The sequence below is a fragment of the Anomaloglossus baeobatrachus genome, chromosome 2 (assembly GCF_048569485.1).
Source record: "Anomaloglossus baeobatrachus isolate aAnoBae1 chromosome 2, aAnoBae1.hap1, whole genome shotgun sequence".
In the NCBI taxonomy this organism is placed as follows: Eukaryota; Metazoa; Chordata; class Amphibia; order Anura; family Aromobatidae; genus Anomaloglossus; species Anomaloglossus baeobatrachus.
The window spans coordinates 539,736,001-539,757,502 of NC_134354.1; the positions used below are offsets into that span (position 1 = coordinate 539,736,001).

At 43.6% G+C, this 21,502-nt stretch overlaps 1 protein-coding gene across 1 annotated transcript in view; it reads right to left on the reverse strand.

Moving 5' to 3' along the window:
* The window catches only part of LOC142290360 (cytokine receptor-like factor 2), a 62,335-nt gene extending 49,610 nt beyond the window's left edge, over nucleotides 1–12,725 (reverse strand). Inside the window, exon 1 of the mRNA XM_075334326.1 lies at nucleotides 12,653–12,725. Coding sequence (XP_075190441.1) covers nucleotides 12,653–12,716 — 64 coding nt within the window. The 5' untranslated portion in view covers nucleotides 12,717–12,725. The remainder of the gene's footprint in view (nucleotides 1–12,652) is intronic.
* Between the last annotated feature and the right edge of the window lie 8,777 nt (nucleotides 12,726–21,502).

Below are 21,502 nucleotides of genomic sequence, written 5' to 3' on the forward strand. Positions count from 1 at the left end.
GAATATACAAAACATCAATTAATAAAAAAATTATGAAAAAAATTAAAGTTCAAGCTAAATAGCAATCAACAGTTACATGAATTTAAGACCACCCTCAAATCACATGCAAGTGCTAAAAAATACATTCACTTACCTTTGTCATTATTCCATCACGTAAACCAATAACTATATATAATCCAGAAAAAGTAATGGGTCTCAAAAAAATTCTTACACAAAGCAGAGATCAATATGATAATGTGTAGTACAGGAAAAAATAAGTAATAAAATTAATTAATTCATTCATTCATTTATTACAAAAATTATTTAAAAAGCTGTAAGTGCTCAGTGCAAAACACAAGAATGTGATCCCAGCCTTATACTGAAAGTGATCAAAAAATGTTTTGTACCACAAAATGTTACCAATAAAACCCCTAACTTAGTTCTCATATAACTAGCTCCCACTCAGATCCATCATGTGTCACTGAAAATATCATGGTATGTATAGGGCATCACTGTGTTCAGGAGAAATTAGGTATCAAATTATGGTGTCTGTTTTCCCCTATTATCCATTGTCAAACTCTTGAGCTAAAATAACATTTGAACAGAAAAAAAATGTAATAATCATTTTCATATCCACATTTTACAAAGTTTTGTATAACACCAATTGTTTTAAAATGTTCAACACACCCCTAAATAAATTCCTTGATTGATCTGCTTTCCAAAATGGGGTCACTGGTGTGGGGGTTTCAGCTGTTTAGGTAACTTAGGGGTTCTGCTAATGCAACGTGGTGCCCGCAATCTATTTCATCCAAATTTGCTTTCCAAAATTCCTATATTGCTCCTTCCATTACGATTCTTTGTTTGTCCAAACATAACTTTTGAATACATGTTGGCTATTGCCGCACTTCGAAATTTGCCCACAATTTTTTTTCAGCCAAATTTGTGTTCCAAAAATCACATGTGCTCCTTCCCTTGTGAGCCCAGACGTGTGTTGAAAGAGAGAGAAGAAGGGGGAGACGTGCTAAGCGGTACCCGGTGACAGGAGGATTAGGTTTAACCTGACACTGCTTACCTTAGAGGGTTGTGCACCCGTGCACAACCCCGGTTATTGTGGTTTAAAGACAGCCGGAGTCCCGCTGGAGCCTGAAGCTATGTGCAATCACGTGGAGTGTTACTTCCAGATGGATGACATGAACATGCAAAGCCCAGTGATTAGGATCGCAGGCCTCCTTGTTGTGGGCTGCCAAAGGTCCAAAGCAGCCAGGAAGGGGAGCAGAACAGGGATTAAACGGGTTTAAAGTGGTATATTACTGCCAAAGCGGCTCCTGCCGTTAATCCCTTGAAGGGATAGAGGAACTGAGGAAAAAAAAATCTTAAACGGTCAGATAGGAGTGCTAAGCAGCAAGACCATGGGTCCAAAAAGTTTTTGATGTTAAAAAACGTTTTTATTATTAAATTATAATACCCTCTAATGGCCATAACCTGTTTCGACAGCTATATTGCTGTCTTCATCAGGTGATTCATCTGATGAAGACAGCAATATAGCTGTCGAAATGCGTTGTGGCCATTAGAGGGTATTATAATTTAATAATAAAAAAGTTTTTTAACATCAAAAACTTTTTGATCCCTTGGTCTTGCTGCTTAGCGATCCTATCTGACCGTTTAAGATTTTTTTTCCTCAGACGTGTGTTGAAACAGAGGTTTCTGACCACATATGGGGTATCAGTGAGCTTAGTAGCAAATTGGTGCTAATGCAACATTTTTAGGTAAAATGTACACTTTTTTTATTTCACTTTGCATTCATTCCTGTGAAGCACCTGAAGGGTTAATAAATAGGGATGAGCTAATGTATTCGCCACTATTCGGTATCCGACGGATAATAGGATATTCGCACCATTTGCTACCAGACGGATAAATAACATCCACTCCGATACTTTTATTTTCATTTCTGACTTCCTGGCGCCTGTTTTCCAGCCAATGAACACATCTGACGTTGCTTGCCCTCACAGTAACGCCACAGCCATCTTTGTTGTGGTGTTACTGTTATTGGCTTGGCCGCACAGCATCATAGAGGCTATATAAGCCAGCGGCCATTTTGTGAACATGCAGTGATAGGGAGCTAGCAGTGTAGATCGACTGTATTATGTGCGGGAAAGTGTTCTTAGATCCAACTAATAAATAGACCTTATAAGAGCTGAGCACAGTGTCCAGTAGCTGCTAGCAGCTCCATAAATCGCTTTTTTGACAAACAGAACACAGGTCTTTTGGTCGCTCTCTCTGTCTGTTGGTCTATCCCTCTCCCCCCCTCTCTCATACTCACCGATCACTGACCGATCACTGGTGTGGCGCTGCACAGCTGGCACACTGCTCCGGCGCCTTCTCCAGCTTTTGAAAATTCCGGCCGTCATTATTACATCTTGTATTGCCTGCTTCCCCCACCCACCAATGCCTATGATTGATTGCATTCAGATGCGCCCCCACGCTGAGTGACAGCTGTCTCACTGCAACCAATCAAAGCCGCTGGTGGGCGGGTCTATGTAGTGCAGTAAAATAAATAAATAAATAATTTTTAAAAAATGGCGTGCGGTCCCCCCCAATTTTGATACCAGCCAAAATAAAGCCAAACGGCTGAAGGCTGGTATTCTAAGGATGGGGAGCCCCATGTTATGGGGAGCCCCCCAGCCTAAAAATATCAGCCAGCAGCCACCCAGAATTGCCGCATCCATTAGATGCGACAGTCCTGGGACTCTACCCGGCTCATCCAGAATTGCCCTGGTGCAGTGGCAATATTGGGAAATAAGGAGTTAATTGCAGCCAATACCTGCCACTAAGTCCTAGGTTAATCATGGCAGGCGTTTATGAGACACCCCCAATGATTAACCTGTAAGTGAAAGTAACTAAACACATACACCCAAAAAAATCCTTTATTTGGAATAAAAGACAAACAAAAACCACCCTCTTTCACCACTTTATTAAAATCCCCAAATACCCCTCCAGGTCCGGCGTAATCCACATGAGGTCCCACGACGCATCAAGCTGTGCTACATGAAGTTGACAGCTCTTCGCAGCAACTGAAGTGAGCCCCGCGATCAGCGGTGACGTCACTCAGGTTACTCGCGGCCACAGCTCTCAGGTGAAGGACTGAAGCTGGCCGCGGGTAACCTCAGTGACGGCACCACTGATCGCGCGGCTCACTTCAGTCACTCAGGGGATTTGCGGTCACCGATGAGTCCTTCACCTGTGATCGCAAATCAGGCCACGGCACACACACAGAACCGCGCAATGACAAGGAAATCAAGGGAAGTTCATTTGAGTTCATTCTATTCGCGCGGCTCTGTCTTGCAGTTAACCATGTTCTATGGGAATGTAGCAGGGCCGAGTGGGACCATTCTATGGGAATGTAGCAGAGCTGAGTGAGACCACACTGTCAAAAATGCATCCAAAATGCATTCAAAATGCATCCAAAACGTTTTGGATGCATTTTGAATGCATTTTGGATGCATTTTTGAAGTGCTGTCCCACTCGGCTCTGCTACATCCCCATAGAACATGGCTATTCTCAGTATTCTCAGCCCACAGCTGCCTGGTATTGCCGCATCTATTAGATGTGACAATCCCAGTGCTATATCGGCTCTTCTCGATTGCCCTGGTGCAGTGGCAATTGTGGTAATAGCAGGGGCTAATAACAGCTCACAGCTGTTACTAAACCCTACGTTAATGATGGCACAGGAGTCTATGATATACCTGCATCACACTAATCTGTAAATTAAAGTAAATAAGCACAAACACAAAGAAAAATCCTTTATTTGGAATAAAATACAAAACACAACTTACTTCACCAATTTATTAACCCCCAACACCCTGCAGGTTCGGCATAACCCCCATGAGGTCCCATACCGCTTCAGCTCTGCTACATAACACAGCCAGCGGCCACAGAGCCCGACCGCTGGCTGTAGAGACAATGAATGAGCCGCGATGACTGCAGGCAGACACTGTCACAGGCTGGGGGCGTGTCTACCTGCAACCAATCACAGACGAGAGGAAGGCCGGTGGGCGGGGAAAACACAGAAAGCTGTGTGTATGCGATGTACAGTACAAGAAGTGAATGTGCACCCCGGAAGCAATGTGCCGCCATGACACCGAGTCTCAGTAAGTATAAGGCTATGTGCCCACGCTGCGGATTTACCGCGGATTTTGACGCGGATTTGCCGCGGATTTCCCGAAAATCTGCAGCAGCGGCACTTCCAAGCCATTTCAATGGCATTTTGGAAATGCTGTGTCCATGCTGCGGATTTTTCCGCTGCGGATTTGCCGCGGATTTTGATCCGGAAAAATCTGCAGCATGTCAATTGTTTGGTGCAGATTTGGTGCGGATTTTTGGTTTTGAATGGGGAAAAAAAAAAAATCCGCATCAAAATCCGCGGGTGCGGATTTGCGGATGTGCGGAAAGTCGCGGATTTTCATGCAGAAAAATCCGCAGGTACATTCTACCGTGGACACATAGCCTAATAATAATAATAGTCCTTGGTGGGATTTGAACCCAGGACCCAAGTGCTGCAAGACTGCAGTGCTAACCACTGAACCACCGTGCCGCCCAGGCCCTGAATAGGCAAAGTATTGCAGTGCGCCTGCGCATCCTCAATGCCGGCGCGTGTACATGACGTAGAATGCGTCATGCACCCCAGCTTCAAAAGAAGGAGGACGAAGATGGCACAAAGAGGAGGCGACGTATCCGGAGAACAGAGCCACCCATCTGACCCATCTGCATCGTACCAACCGTTTAGGTAAATATCATAAAATCATTTTTATGTTCTACACAGTGGCCTGGGCTCTTATATACAGCATGTTAGAATGCTGTATATGAGAGCCCAGTGATGATTGCTGCAGCTTATAGTCACCAAATCTGTGACCGGTTCCCTTTAAAAACTCTAGGATATGATTATTTATGTAGTGGTTCCTAAGGATTTTATTTACCTATATAATTCCTTCATCTCGTGTTGTTTACGTCGCCTCCCATGAATTGTGGGACTCATCCATTTTTTTAACCTTTTACTTCATAGAGTAATAAAAATTAATTTGTTTTAATATCATGGCTTCTGTTGTCCTATTACATTATTAGTTTTCGATACAGTTGAAAACAATGATGAAAGATGTACTGCTCCACTCATGCTTCCACCCCATCATTCTTCCATCAGCGAGCTTGATGATGTCATTACAGCACGCCCATTGTGCTGAGATGAGCAGAGACCTCTCATCTCGGAGACCAGAGCAGCAGGGGAACGAGAAGGGGGGAGTATTTATTTATTGTTTGTAATCAATACGTAGAATGTGCCATAATACTATACAGATGACTTTGTGGTATGCATTGTTTTTAATGATGCACAAGTCTGCTCATCATTGTTTGATACTCGAGCACCCAGCTTTTTATTCGATCAAATAATGCTGGTGATCGATACACTCGCATACCCGTGCCACATGTTTTGTGCCGTTTACTCAGTCAATCAACCCTTTAGGATTGCCTGCTGAACATGGCAATGCCATAGTCATGCTGGCTACTGACGGTACTGTGATTGGCCAGCGTCATCGGGTCTTATATTAAACCTCAGGACACGATGCTCGTCACACATTTCAGGGAGAGTTGATCTAGGAGGAAAAGCTTAGATTAGAGCAAGCATATAAGCAGGGTTTATTTCCTTACAGTCCTTCTATAGTTATACTGCTGCTACAATCTAAAGTCAGGGCTAATTACTGTTCTTTATTCTAGTGAAACTGCTCTTACCTACACTCAATGGAGGAGGGCTAGTGTTGAGTTAGAGGCATATAGGCAGGGTTTATTGCCTTACAGTCCTTCTATACTTGTATGCTGCAACCTAAAACAAAAATCTTTTCATGGATAATTACTTGTTCTAGTAAAACTGCTGTGACTTGCATTGAGTGTAGGGATAGCTGGTAGATGAGGGATAGTTTTAGATTAGAGCAGGCATATAGGCAGTCCTTTTCAGGGCTACACGCTTTATTTAGTAAAAGTGCTGTTACTGGCATTCAGTTTAGGGATAGTTGGTGAAGAAGAAATAGTTTTGGATTAGAGGCATATAGGCAGCATTTAATGTATTATTCTGCTTTTATGGACCAACAATAAAACATACATAATAAAACATAATAAAACATAAATTATCATTGTATATAAGAAAAGACGCCTTTCTCCAACCCTTAATAGCTTGGCCATTTCTCAGTGTATTTCACCATCACCTATGACTACAGTAGATGATATAGTAGAAGGGGGGTCACCAGTAAAAGTAATTTTAACATTTTACTATCTTAATTAGGCACATGTTGTGTGTGACATGGTCAGACATCCTGTTTAATTTTGATGGCGGGGCTCTGAAACTCATTAAGTCTATAAGGACAATTCAAGAACTGCCAAAAATTAGAAGGTACAGGGATTCCAATAAACTCTGTATTCGACATTAAGGAAGGCCCCACACACATTCTGTTAAAATTGTTAAATTGTTAGGTAGTGGGACTTCTAGACTCACAGAGCCTATGCATTAAGTGCAAGCACTGTCAAAAAATAAAAGGAGGGACCGCAACACACACTGTAAGACACATAGAGGAGGGCCTCAGAATACACTTTTCTTCCATTTTTAAGGAGTGGGACTCCTAGACTGGTAAAGTCTATGCACTATGTGCAAGGGCTGAAAAACATTAACCTCCTAGGGGTATACATCTATGTATGTAAGAGCATTTTAAACATAGGCCTCATAAACATCCTGAAAATATTATGAAGGAAAACACCATACACACCCTGGAAAAATTAAGAGCGAGGGTCACATGATGAATGTCACAGGTGTGTCACGAGCGACAGACATTCCTGTGGTGTCTGACTATAGAAGGTCACAGCATTTGTCTGTGCAAACTGCTCCCTGACATTCTATTATTTCTGCTTGGTTTTCCTCCTTTTCCCTTTAGGATCTTGCAGATGTCCTCAGCCTGTCAGCTGCTGTTCATCAGTACTTCCCTTATCTTTATACACCTTCACTTCCTATTACTCGGTGCTGGCGATATTTCATATATCTTTATCAAGTCTTCAGTGCTAACAGTTGGTTTCCATACATCTGGAGATTCTTGGTGGTTGTTGTAGTTTCTCTTTCTGACTCAACAGGAGATAAGTTGTTTTGCCTTGTTTGTTATCCCTGTGTGTCCTTCAGTGCCTAGTGGGGTTGATGAAGAGCTCATCCCATACACTCCCTACCTAGGGCCCAGTTCAGGGTCAGCCTAGGGCCAGGTATCCACCATCCAGTTTAGTGCATAGGGTAGTAACCTATCTAGGGCAGTGAGAGAACTCAAGGCCCAGGGGTAGGTTTGGTCAGGGGTCAAACTCTCCCCCTTCCCTAGACACAGGGTTTGCCTTCCCTTAGCTTTTACTGTTCTCTTGGTACTTCCCCATACCTAGCATGACATCATCACCAGCCACACACACTCAGAAAATGACCTGCCGGTTTTTTCATTGGTTATTGCAGGGTTTTGTTTTTTTTTCTAAGGATCCCATTGCTATTCTTGCTCAGCGGCTTCATGGTTTTTCCCTGGAGGTGCCAGACCTTAAGTTAGCTGTGAAGCAGCAGCAGTGGTCACAGACTCATGATTTTGGAGATTCTCCAGGTAGACAGGCCCACTCAGAGCCCAAGACTTCTCTTCCTGATTGGCTTGCAGGGGACAGAGACAAATTCTTAGTATTCAAGGAGGCCTATAGATTGTACTTTAGGCTTTGGACTTACTCCTCTGTGGATGAGGAGCAGCAAGTGGGTATTGTGATCTTGCTGTTACATGGGGATCCACAATCCTAGGCTTTCGCTTTGCCAAATGACTTTGGTTGTCTCCTGTCAGAGGATGGATTTTTTTTGAGGCCTTGGGTCTCCTATATGATGATCCTGACCAAGTCTTTTTGGTGGAGTCCAGGCTGCATCACCTCCAGGTGCGCAACCGACATCAAGTGGAATTACCCGGCCCTTAGAAACCAATTTTACCAGGAACTTTCTGAAAGGTGAAAAAAAGACTTGGGGATTTACGAAACCCCTGAGACCTTGGGGTCCGCCATGTCCTTGGCTATACGTGTGGATAGACGCCTAAGAGGTAGAATGGTTATACCACTTTTCCCAGAGGCCCTACCATGGGGCAGTACTCCATTGTCGGGAGATGGTAATCTGTGGGAGAATCATGACTCATGGGTTTGGCGGAGCCCATGGAGTTAGGGGGAGTCACTACTTCACATGTTTCCACTGAGATCTGCCATAAAAAAGGGTTTGTTTCTTTTGTGGTAAAGAAGGTTATTTTATTGGAGGCTGCTCCTTGATTCCTAAGCAAAAAGAAATATCTGGGACTTGGCTGATGCTTGGTATTGTGGGGGTGGACAATCAGCATCTGTATTTGTCTTCTACATATATTTCACAGTTTGTCCTGAAAGCAGAGGTGGTGCTAGACTGAGAAAATTTCCGTGTTTGTGGACAGTGAAGCAAGAGTCAGCATGGTGGATGCTCTGTTTGTTAAGACTCATGGGCTTACCTGCAGTATGTTGGCTAACCCCTTCTCAATCTACGTCATCGACTCAGCACCTCTTGCTCAAGGATGCCTGACACAGATAGAATATGATATAAGACTGAAGGTAGGACACCTGCATTGTGAAGTAATTTCCTGTTATGTCTTGGAGGGCCTTCCACTTCTATTGTAATAGGTCTACCCTGGTTGGTGAAACATAAACCTGTGGTGGATTGGCAATCGAGGGAAATTGTGGACTGGGAAAATTTCTCTGTCTTGAAAACTGCGGTCGCTTACCAACATTTTTGTCGGGTTTTCAGGATTATTTTTAGAGAGGGGGTATCAGGATTTGCCTCCCCATCGTGTATACAACTGCTTCCTGGAGTAAAACTACCCAAATCCTGACTGTATAATCTTCCTGGTCCAGAGAGACAAGCAATGAAAGATTACATTCCTGATAGTCTGGAGGAGGGACATATCAGACCCTCCTCTTTGTCCGTGGCAGCAGGGTTCTTTTTCATTTAGAAGAAAGAAGGCTGTCTCCGCTCTTGTTTGGATTTTCGGGAATTGGATCTGATTACCCTCCGAGACCAAAATCCTCTTCCTCTGATCCCAGATTTATTCAACCATGTTGTGGTAGCTAAATGGTTCTCCAAGTTGGAGTTAAGGATTGCTTACATTCTAGTTAGAATCAGAGAAGGGGAAGAATGAAAAAATGCTTTCAATACACCTGAGAGGCATTTTGAAAGTGTGTTCATGACATTTGGTCTTACTAGTGCTCTGCCGCTTTCCAACATTTTGTGAATTATTTTTTTCGCTATTTCTTGGACAGGTTTGTGGTAGTTTATTTGCATGATATAATGATCTACTCATCCGATTTGGAGACACATCAGATACATGTAAACAGGTACTACAGATTTTAAGAGATAACATTAACAAACTATGCCAAACTGTTTAATTGTGTTTTCATTGTTCAAGAAGTACAATTTTTGGGGTACATGATGTCGTCTTCAGCGTTTTGGATTGATTCAGAGAAAGTCCCTGTGGTACTTGACTGGGATCATCCAGAAAACCTGAAAGCATTACAGTGCTTTCTGGGGTTTACCAAATTTTACCCGAAATTTATTCAGTATCATTCGGCAATTGTGAAACCTCTCATTGACATGACTAAAAAAGGGTCAGCTTTTTCTAAATGGTCAGACTCCACCCAGCAAGCTTTTTCTCTTTAAAGAGTTATTTTGCCACAGCGCCTATACTCATTCAGTCAGATGTTTCATAGCCTTTTATTGAGGAGGCTGATGCATCAGAGGTGGGGGTTGGAGCTGTGTTGTCACAAGGTCCTTCTCCTGGTAAATGGTGTCCATGAGCTTTCTTTTCCAAGAAATTGTCTTCGGCCGAGATAAACTATGATGTTGGCAATAGAGAACTCTTTGTGATTAAGTTGGCTGTCGAGGAGTGGCGTCATTGGTTGGAGGGGGCAGTCCATCACATTACTGTAATCACAGACCATAAAAACCTGTCATACTTCTAGTCTGCTAAACATCTCAATTATGCCATTATCCAGTGAAACAAGTACTGTATCAACATGGGCTGAAAGGCCACTCTGCCAGGAAAAAGCCATTACTCCAAAAGAAACAGAAAAAAGCCAGATTAATGTTTGCAAATGCACACAGGAACAAAGACCTTCATTTTTGGAGAGATGTTCTGTGGTCTGACAAAATGCAAATTTAACTATTAGGCCATAATGACCATCGTTACCTTTGGAGGAAAAAAGGAGAAGCTTTGAAGCCTAAGAACACCATCCCAATTGTGAAATACAAGGGTGACAGCATCATTTTCTGGGGTTGTTTTGCTGCAGGAGGGACTGGTGCACTTCACAAAATAGATGGCATGACGAGGAAAGAAGATTATGTGGCAATACTGAAGCAACATATCAAGACATCAGCCAGGAACTTAAAGCTTGGGCAGAAATGGATCTTCCAAATGGACAATGACATGAAGTATACTGCCAAACTGGTTATAAAGTGTCTTAAGGAGAACAAAGTCAATCTCAATCCTATTGAAAATTTAAGGGCAAAGCTGAAACGGCAGGTATGAGTAACCCGACCTACAAACATGGCTCAGTTACACCAGTTCTGTCAGGAGGAATGGGCCCAAATTCCTACCAACTATTGTGAGAAGCTTGTGGAAGGATATCCAAAAGGTTTGACCCAAGTGGTATAGTTTAATGGCAATAGTACCAAATACTTATGAAATTTATTGTGCCAGAACTGTAGAAAAAGACATGGACTGCCCATCCAAAAATCATCAGTTGATCTAATGCCGCTATGCAAAAATGTATGTACCTGAACATGATTTTCTTGGTTTACCATTCTGATCAGACTATATGAAACCCACTGCCACATCACGGTGAACCTGAGTGGGTCCCTAACTTATTTGAAGCCTTAAAGGTGCAGCACCACATGCCAACCATCAAAGCAACGACAGTGCGCCAGCAGGGCAGGTGACCTGGTGCCTCACAACACCCATGCTACAAGGCTGAGTCCCCATGACTCCAGGCCACACCACTCCACAGTCACAAAACCACCACAAAAATGGCTGCCACACAACACAAACACCATGTGAAAGGAGATGGTCAATTCACCTTCCACAAGCTCCCAGTATGTGAACTGAGAGCAAAGAAAGGTAGAACCCCTCTTGCATTCTCCTGCTAATTAAAAATGCTTGTGCCAAATGGGAGGAGTGCTAGTCCAGGTAAAACAAAAACAGAGGGGGACACTAATGCATTGTGCCAGAACTGTGGAAAAAGACATGGACAGCACATCCAAAAATCATCACCTCATCTAACGCCACTAGGCAAAAATGTAGGTCCTGAACATGAATATTGGTTTAACATTCTGATCAGACTGTATGAAGCCCACTGCTATGTCACGGCAAACTTCTATGTGGGTCCCTAATTTATTTGACACCTTAGAGGTGCAGCACTGCACTCCAACCACCACCGCAGTGACAGTGCACTAACAGGGCAGATGACCTGGTGCCTCACAACAACCATGCTACAAGGCTGAGTCCCCATGACTCCAGGCTACACCACCCCACAGGCAAAAAAAACACTACTACAATGGCCACCATACAGCACAAACATGTGAAAGGAACTGGCCAACTCAACTTTCACAAGCTCCCACTATGTGAACTGAGTGCAAAAATAGGCAGAATCCCTCCTGCAGTCTCCTGCTAATTAAAAACACCTGTGCCAATTGCGAGGAGTGCTAGACCAAGTAAAACAAAACAAGAGGGGGACAGTAATGCATTGTGCCAGAACATCTAAAAATAATTAGTTGATCTAATGCCGCTAGGCAAAAATTTATGTACCTGAATATGAGGTTCTTGGTTTAACATTCTGATCAGATTGTATGAAGCCCACTGCCATATCACGATGAATCTGAGTGGGTCCCTAACTTATTTGAATCCTTAAAGGTGCACTCTGTGCGCCAACCACCACCACAGGGACAGTGTACCGGCTGGGCAGGTGACCTGGTGCCTCACAACACCCATGCTGCAAGGCTGAGTCCCCATGGCTCCTCACTGAAAACAAATTTGTTGACATATTTGAACAGCTTTTGAAAGTAAATGATCAGTGCAAGGACATCTCTAATAAATGAGAGATTATGTAAATTTCTCTGCTAAGATATATCACAGTTTCTTATCTTTAACTATTGGTTGCTATTTAAGAGGTTGCCCAGAAAACTGAACTATAGAGGGATCTTTGTCAACTGGTAATCTGGTTGTCATTAATTGTTAATTTTTCTCTAAGAAGGATGTATTTTTATGTTAACAATATAGCAATTCCCATAAAAGCTTCAGCCATGAAAGTCTACTGAAAATCTGCCAATCTTCTCATCATAGTCACACCTAACTTTCTAAATTTTAGGAAATAAGTAGGCTTAGTCAAACACAACTAAATATTGCAGTGATGCTATTATTTGCTTCAGAGCCAAATACTGTATTTGTTTTAATATTTGAAAGTAACTTTAAATTAAAATATACCAAGTATAGTCTAAATGATAATGACATGTCAACCTCTAAGTCTAAAATACATGAAATGCTAAATATTTCACTAAAATCAATAATACTTTACCTACCCTTAAAGTTTGTTTGTTCAGTCTGCACAGGCAAAGCAATGCAGAGGAGGAGGAACAACATCATTGTCCTATGCAAATTAAAATGTTAACGTGTCACAAGTGAGACATATTCTGCAGCTCACATTATGTCACTGGGAAAATGATCTCTAATTATGAGGAAAGAGGCTGAGGAAGTGACAACAGGAAAGAAGTGTAAAACAGTTTGATACAAAGCATTGGATTAAATTGTAATCTAAATTCCTTGTACAGCTTAAAGGTTTCAGATTTGTAAGAGTGCAGAGGGCAAAAGAAAAAAAGCACAAATATATTTTACCTGAATTTACATGTCTTGATGTTGATTATTACTAATAAATATTTAATGAAGGCTGCAACATACAGTTCTTTAATGAATCATTAATTAATTAATCCTTTATGAAGGACCCTTTTTCCTAATCTGATGTAATAGTACATAGAGGACCTCATGTAGCTAAGTCCCCTTTGCATAGTAAGGAGCCGATTTATTTAGACTGGCCAGACTTAATGAAGGGCTAGCCAGAGTATGAGATGCCAAATTTATTAAGCCGTGCATGCCACTTAATGAATTTAGTGATTCTTATCGGTAGTATGTGTGGCGCCCCTGAGTCTTCAGTCTCCACAAGGTACTGCACCTTGGCTTAGGTGCGGTATTCATCCCGGGTAAGGAGGAGGTCATTGCCGGTAACCACCACAATCCATACAAGACATAGTCAGTTGCCCTCCCACTGGGACTGGGCTAGGGTAGGGTGCTAGGGGTGGCCATCATGAGGTATGGGACCTCTACCCACTAGTTCAGCAACCAGGTGGTGGAGCAAGGCGACACACACCAACACAAGAGGAGAAGGAAAAGGGAAGCGACCATGTACGGACATGGACTGGAAGAGCTACAGAGAAGCCAGGGACCCATGGTCTGGAGCCGCAGCACTCGACCCCTGTTCTCAGAAAGAAAGGGGAATCCAAGGGAGTGTGACAGGCACCTGTTCCACTGGCCAGGTGCTGGGTTGGAGGGACTACCACAAGGAAGGAAACACAGAAAGAAGCATCGGCCCTGACTTCCAAACAATCCGGGATCGGCTGGAGCTCATGACAGCGGAGCTCAGCACCCCAGAGGCAGTGATACTTCAGTGAGTAAAAAACATTGACTGCAACGTCTGTGTCGTCCAATCCTTCCTGTGCCCTACCCTCGCCTTAGCTGCACAGCAGCAGGAGACTACTACCCCCAACATCCCCGGGGCTGAGCTCTGCCTGTGGAGAGCTGCACCAACTGAGCTGTGCTACCATCTGCCCTGGAGGACACCCCTCTCAGCGGCGGCTCCCAAGTTAGCCGCATACCACAGGTGGCATCACGAATAACTCCCATCATCCTCATCATTCCCCCATTTAATAACACCGCCAGGGTCACTGAGCTGGGCCTGACCACTGTGGTGTCCCAGAGGCTGGACCGCGGCCCGGTGACGAGTCTCCCCAGGGCCCTGGGCTCGTCACATGCACCTCTTAATGACTTCACTGCATCTTATTACCAGTGTGTACTGTACCTCCATGTGCCTGCCAGAATGCCACTTTAGGCCCCCTTCACACGTCAGGGAAAAACACACGTTTTTTGCTGATGTGATAAAGGAGGGTATGTCCCTCCGTGTGCTGTGATTTTGGCACACGTGTGATCTCCGTGTGCTATCTGTGATAATACACAGAGATCAGGCACTTATATTCACCTGTCCACGCAGCTACTCTCCATTGTGCTGAAGTCTCCCACGATGCTGTGTCCGGCCACTGCTGTCTTACCGCTACTGATACTTCCGGGTCGGCATATTCATGAGCTTATTTAGCCAGCCTGGAAGCAGAGACAGCAGTGGCTGAAGACAGCATCGCTGGAGACAGGTGAGTTTTAAAAGCTTTTTATTTAAATGTATGTATTTTTTCTGGTACGTGTTTCAGGGATCACACAACTTTGTCATCTGTGGGACATCAGTGATGCGGGAGAAAAGCGGACATGTCTCCATTCGGAACACACGGACACACGTGTGCGCCGTACAGAAACACGTCAGTGAAAAATTGATTTGAATGGGTTTGCATATGTCCGTGATTCGAGCATGTAAAAAAATAGTAATATACAATCATGGCCAAAAGTTTTGAGAATGACACCAAAATTTTATTTTCACATGATCTGTTGCCCTCTGGTTTTTAATTGTGTTTGTCTGATGTTTACATCACATACAGAAATATAATTGCAATCATATTATGAGTACCAAAAGGTTATATTGACAGTTAGAATGAGTTAATGCAGCAAGTCAATATTTGCAGTGTTGACCCTTCTTCTTCAGGACCTCTGCAATTCTCCCTGGCATGCTCTCAATCAACTTCTGGACCAAATCCTGACTGATAGCTGTCCATTCTTGCATAAGCAATGCTTGCATTTTGCCAGAATTTGTTGGTTTTTGTTTGTCCACCCGTCTCTTGATGATTGCCCACAAGTTCTCAATGGGATTAAGATCTGGGGAGTTTCCAGGCCACGGACCCAAAATCTCTATGTTTTGTTCCATGAGCCATTTAGTGATCACCTTTGCTTTATGGCAAGGTGCTCCATCATGCTGGAAAAGGCATTGTTGGGCGCCAAACTGCTCTTGGACAGTTGGGGGAAGTTGCTCTTGGAGGACATTATGGTACCATTCTTTATTCATGGCTGTGTTTTTAGGCAAGACTGTGAGTGAGCCGATTCCCTTGGCTGAGAAGCAACCCCACACATGAATCGTTTCAGGATGCTTAACAGTTGGCATGAGACAAGACTGGTGGTAGAGCTCACCTCTTCTTCTCCTAATAAGCTGTTTTCCAGATGTCCCAAACAATCGAAAAGGGGATTCATCTGAGAAAATGACTTTACCCCAGTCCTCAGCAGTCCACTCCCTGTACCTTTTGCAGAATATCAGTCGGTCCCTGATGTTTTTTCTGGAGAGAAGTGGCTTCTTTGTTGTCCTCCTTGAAACCAGGCCTTGCTCAAGCAGTCTCCGCCTCACAGTGAGTGCAGAAGCACTCACACCAGCCTGCTGCCATTGCTGAGCTAGCTCGGCACTGCTGCTAGTCTGATCCCGCAGCTGAAACAGTTTTAAGATACGGTCCTGGCGTTTGCTGGTCCTTCTTGGGCGCCCTGGAGCCTTTTTGGCAACAATGGAAGTTCTCTCCTTGAAGTTCTTGATGATGCGATAGATTGTTGACTGAGGTGCAATCTTTGTAGCTGCGATACTCTTCCCTGTTAGGCCATTGTTGTGCAGAGCAATGATGGCTGCACGTGTTTCTTTAGAGATAACCATGGTTAACTGAAGAGAAACAATGATATCAAGCACCAGCCTCCTTTTAAAGTGTCCAGTGGTGTCATTCTTACTTAATCATGACTGATTGATCGCCAGCCCTTTCCTCATCAACACCCACACCTGTGTTAATGGAACAATCACTAAAACAATGTTAGCGGCTCCTTTTAAGGCAGGAATGCAATGATGTTGAAATGTGTTTTGGGGGTTAAAGTTCATTTTCTTAGCCAATATTGACTTTGCAAGTAATTGCTGTTAAGCTGATCACTCTTTATGACATTCTGGAGTATATGCAAATTGCCATTAGAAAAAATTAAGCAGTAGACTTTGTAAAAATTTATATTTGTAGCATTCTCAAAACTTTTGGCCATGACTGTACGTACCAGAATCACTGACATGTGAAGGGGCCTTAGTCAGAGACTTGAAGGACAATTAAAAGCATGCCCCATTCCCCAGTGCCTTATCCCCATCTCTGCCCATTTTGTTGGAGCTGCTTCAAACTGACTTGAAAATACTAAAAGTTGCAAAATTTTAACAAAAGTTTTCATCTTTTAGGCCTTGTGTGTACAGTGCAGTTTTTGATGAAGTTTTTGTGCAGTTTGTGTCCCAAATCTGCATGTCTATCCTTATGGCACCAAAGACAATGAGAATTCTTAAGTGCTGTGTGCACAGTGTTTATTTTTTATTTGCAGTTTTGGATGCAAAAACAAACTTCAGCATGTACATTTTTGGTGCATTTTAGCCCTTCTAGCCATTAATTTCACAAAATAAATGCATGACTCTAAAACGCACCAGAAACAGATGCTTTTTTGGTGCATTTTTCTGCTACATGGTGCATTTTTTGGTGTTGAAATTTCTGCACCAAAAATTCAGCATGTGCACATACCCTTATAGCATTTTGCTCCAGTTTTCTGCAATAAAAACTTTGATGATGATCTGTTTTACATAATCATGTGGAAAGTGCACTAGTCCCAAACAATCATCAACTGTAATACTCAGTTACTCTCCAACCCATACTATTGAGATCAAAGAAACCTCTGTTTTGTTCTCTTGCCATATAGCAAAAGATAGGTGAAGATAGGTAAATTTTCTGTATACATACACATTAATCCTTATCCCATTGACGACATGAGCAAGCATCATAGTTACATAGTTACATAGTAACTCAGGTTGAAAAAAGACCTAGGTCCATCTAGTTCAACCTTCCTCCACCAGTTCTACATTTGTCCCTAAGTCATTTATAACCAACAATGCTATGTGTACTGAGGAAATCATCCAGCACTCTTTTAAAAACCATTATAGTATCTGCCATTACTACCTCTTGTGGCAGGGCATTCCACAGTCTGACTGCTCTAACTGTAAAGAACCCATTCCTATTTAGCTGCCAGAATCACTTTTCTTCCACTTGCAGTGTATGCCCCCTGGTCCTTAGTATTGTCTTTGGAAGGAATAAGTCATGTACCAGTGCTTTATATTGACCACACATGTATTTATACATATAAATGAGATCTCCTCTGAGACGTCTTTTTTCTAAGCTAAACAAATCTAACTTTTTCAACCTCTCAAAATATAGGAGGCCTTCCATTCCTTGTAGTAGTCTAGTGTCATGCTTCCCGGGTCCCGACGCCACCTCTCACTCACCGCTCCGGTCCCCGGTCCTCCTGCCCACGACTCCTCGGCTCATTCCCCCTCTTCTTGCGTCCCCCGTGCTTCCGGTCCTTTGGTCCCGGCGTTCCCCTGCGACCCAGGACACACTGTCGGGCTCTCCTGCATCTTCTGCACCGCTTCCTGCTCTGGTCTCTAGCACATGGTACTCGCGCATGCGCATTAGGGCGCGCGCGCGGTCACTGAACTCTTCTTAAAGGGCCAGCGTCCCAGAAACAGGATATTGCCAAATACAGGTACAGGGTATATTAGGATCTCTTTTCCATGGGAGCGGTGCCTGATCAACGTGTTTCATTAGCTAGGTGTTCAGGTCCCCCCTTGCCTTGTCTCCTATTAACTCTGTGTCTTTTGCAGAGCCAGTCCTGCCACGCTAACCTGGTCCTGACCACGGCTTGCCAAGGAAGTCTTCCGGTGACTGTCGGCTGTGAACTCCACCACCTCCTTCAGCTTGAACCCGTCTCTGATCCCCAACTTCTCCTGGTGACCTCTACCCTCTCGTCCAGCTGGATCCAGACCCCGCCTGACGACTCTACCCGGCACCTGAATCTGAGTCTCGTCATCTGGACCGTCTCCAGGAGCTCCGTGGCCCCAGAGACATCTTCATACCAGTCTCATGAAGGACGCTGATCCTGTACCTCTAGTGCTCCGGCTACCGTGCAGCTAGGCCCTCTGGTGGGGTGATCGGACAGTCCCTGTACAGAGGTTAGCTCCAGGTTGCCTCACTGGGGGAGTCCGGTGCACGGCCCAGAGAATCCACCACCAGGACATAACATCTAGTTGCCCACCTTTGAACTGACTCTAACTTCTGAATGTCCTTTTTAAATTGTGGAGCCCAAAACTAGATCCCATATTCTAGATGTGGCCTTACAAGTGATTTATAGAGGGGTAGTAAATACGCTGGGATCCCGGGATCTAATCTCTCTTTTTATACTCCCTAAAATCTTGTTTGCATTTGCAGCTGCTGCCTGAAATTGCATACTGCTGCTCAGCCTATTTGTAATGAGAATACCCAAGTCCTGCTCCTGTTCTGTAGTTCTGAGTTTGCTTCCATTTAATGTATATGCAGTTATAAGATTACTCCGTCCTAGGTGCATTACTCATATCTGTATGATGCTGCCACCAAGGCACAAACCAAAGCCTTAATTGAAAACAATTTTAAATTGGTATCACCAATTATCTTGTTATTTGGTGGAAATAAAACTTTCATGGCCAAAGTGTCTCACTAATCTAAAAAAGATGCTTGAGGAGAAAATAAACTTGGGCAATTGAAAATTAAGCCATGCTTCTTAAGACACTTTTTAATAACTTGAATTTAGCTAGAAAAATATCTCTGTTGAAGAGGCCTGTTTCAGCCAATCGTTGAATTGTGGGATTGTTGAGGGGAGACACTAGGGGTCTCTCAAGGTCTGACTGCTCTTTCAGATTATAATGTCATGTGTTCACGTGGGAAGAAATAACAGACGTAAATCGGTTATGAGCTTCCTTCCATGATGGACGCCAAAGGAATTCTGCTCACTTATTGTTCAAAAAACTTTTATAGTTCTAGATAAGAAAAGGGTGTAGACAAAATATAGTCCAATCAAGTATTGTAGGTGGGGCTCGGGGCATGTAGTAATTCGCATCGTCTCTACTGGATTGGTTGTTCCAAACTTTGGGTGTTTTCAATCTCCTTATCCCCTTAGGCGTTGTTTACGATGCAGGTGCCATCTTTGAATTACATATGCTGGCATTTTGTATTAAGGAAGATCTCTGAATATATTTATATATGTGTTAGTAGAAAACAAAAGCATTCATAAATATGTATGTTAGGCTATATCAGCTAAATTACATATTTGGGTCTGTAAAATGGCTGAATTAAGTATTTCAGGTTACTCAATTCTTACCCTCAACAGGACCTGATATATTATGCTGTAGAATACCATCAGGGCAGAGGATAATCCAAAGAAGAGAGCAGTAATTTGAAGGTGACATTAAAAATTGGTTATGAAATCCCTATTGATACCATTTCCTTTGAAAAATCACTGGCAAGCTCAAGCCTAAATGTTTTTCTAAGTGTGAATTAAAAACAACCAACAGCTTACAATTAGTGGTAGGTGAACAGCGAACCCAAACTGTAAAGTTCGGGGTCCGTACCGTACACATAGTGTTCGTGCACAAGGTCCTGAACACGAATTTTCCTGGGAAACCCGTGTTACAGTTCGGGTCCAGTTTGGGTCCAGGGGCTGTAAAAAAGCACATTATTAAGAAACATTATCATTATACTTACAGGTCCCGCAACGTGTCCTGTAGACCCACTATCTCCCAGCCGTTTCTGCTTCCGGGTCTGATCATTAACTTTCGGAGGTATTCACTAGAGATGAGCGAACCAGCCGTGGTTCGGCTCGAGTTCGGTTCGCCGAATGGAGGTCTCGTTCGAGTTCGGTAAGGTAAACCGGTTCGGCGAACCACTCGAACCGCATAGGAAACAATGGGAGGCAATCACAAACACATAAAAACACCTAGAAAACACCCTCAAAGGTGTCCAAAAGGTGACAAACAACTCACAACACAACACAAACACATGGGAAAGTGACAAGAACAAATTCTCATGCGAAAACAAAACAGCGCTACAAGGAAAAGAGGATGAGACACAGATATAGGCATCGCATGCCCTTCTAAAATCATGTAAAATACCGCAAGGTTACTTCAAGCGGAGTCTCCCTTTTTTCCAAAAAGTAGGCCACACACACACCCACCCCTTCAGTGGCAGCACTTGTGCCCCAGTTGTACACTTCACAGGTAGATTTGCATCAAGCACATTCAAAAATACACCATACTTAACCGTCCCCAGGATGACACCGGGGTAGGTAGCAAAGTCTTTGCTGAACCATGACTTGTTCATCTTGGCTCCTTTTAAAAAACACAGCAAGCAAGGGTTACTCCAAGCGGAGTCTCCCTTTTTTCCAAAAATTGGGCCACACACACACCCACCCCTTCAGTGGCAGCACTTGTGCCCCAGTTGTACACTTCACAGGTAGATTTGCATCAAGCACATTAAAAAATACGCCATACTTAACCGTCCCCAGGATGACACCGGGGTAGGTAGCAAAGTCTTTGCTGAACCATGACTTGTTCATCTTGGCTCCTTTTAAAAAACACAGCAAGCAAGGGTTACTCCAAGCGGAGTCTCCTTTTTTTCCAAAAATTGGGCCACACACGCACCCACCTCTTCAGTGGCAGCACTTGTGCCCCAGTTGTACACTTCACAGGTAGATTTGCATCAAGCACATTCAAAATCCACAAGCATTTACTCCCCCCAGGATGACACAGGGGTAGTAAATTCCTTGTGGATCCATGACTTGTTCATTTTGATGAACGTTAGTCTGTCCACATTGTCGCTGGACAGACGCGTGCGCTTATCTGTCAGCACACACCCAGCAGCACTGAAGACACGTTCAGAGACAACGCTGGCAGCTGGACACGACAAAATCTCCAAGGTCTAAGTGGAGAGCTCTGGCCATTTTTCAAGATTTGAAGCCCAAAATGAGCAAGGCTCCATTTGCAAAGTTATGGCATCGATGTTCATTGGAGATACTCCTGTATCATCCTCTCCAGCCGTTGACTATGTGTCAGACTTGTTGTCTCTGGTGGCCTTGCAAAGGATGGTCTAAAAAAATTATGAAAAGATTCAATAAAATTGCTGTTACCAGCACCAGATACGGTGCAGCTGGTACGGGTAGACTGTTGAAGATGACGAGACCGTCCCATTTGTCAAGTTACAACTGGGAGATTCACTCCCTGCACCAGGGTTGTTTGGTGGAAAAGCCGAGCTAAGATTGAGTAACAGCTTTTGCTGATACTCCTGCATACGTGCGTCCCTTTCTATGGC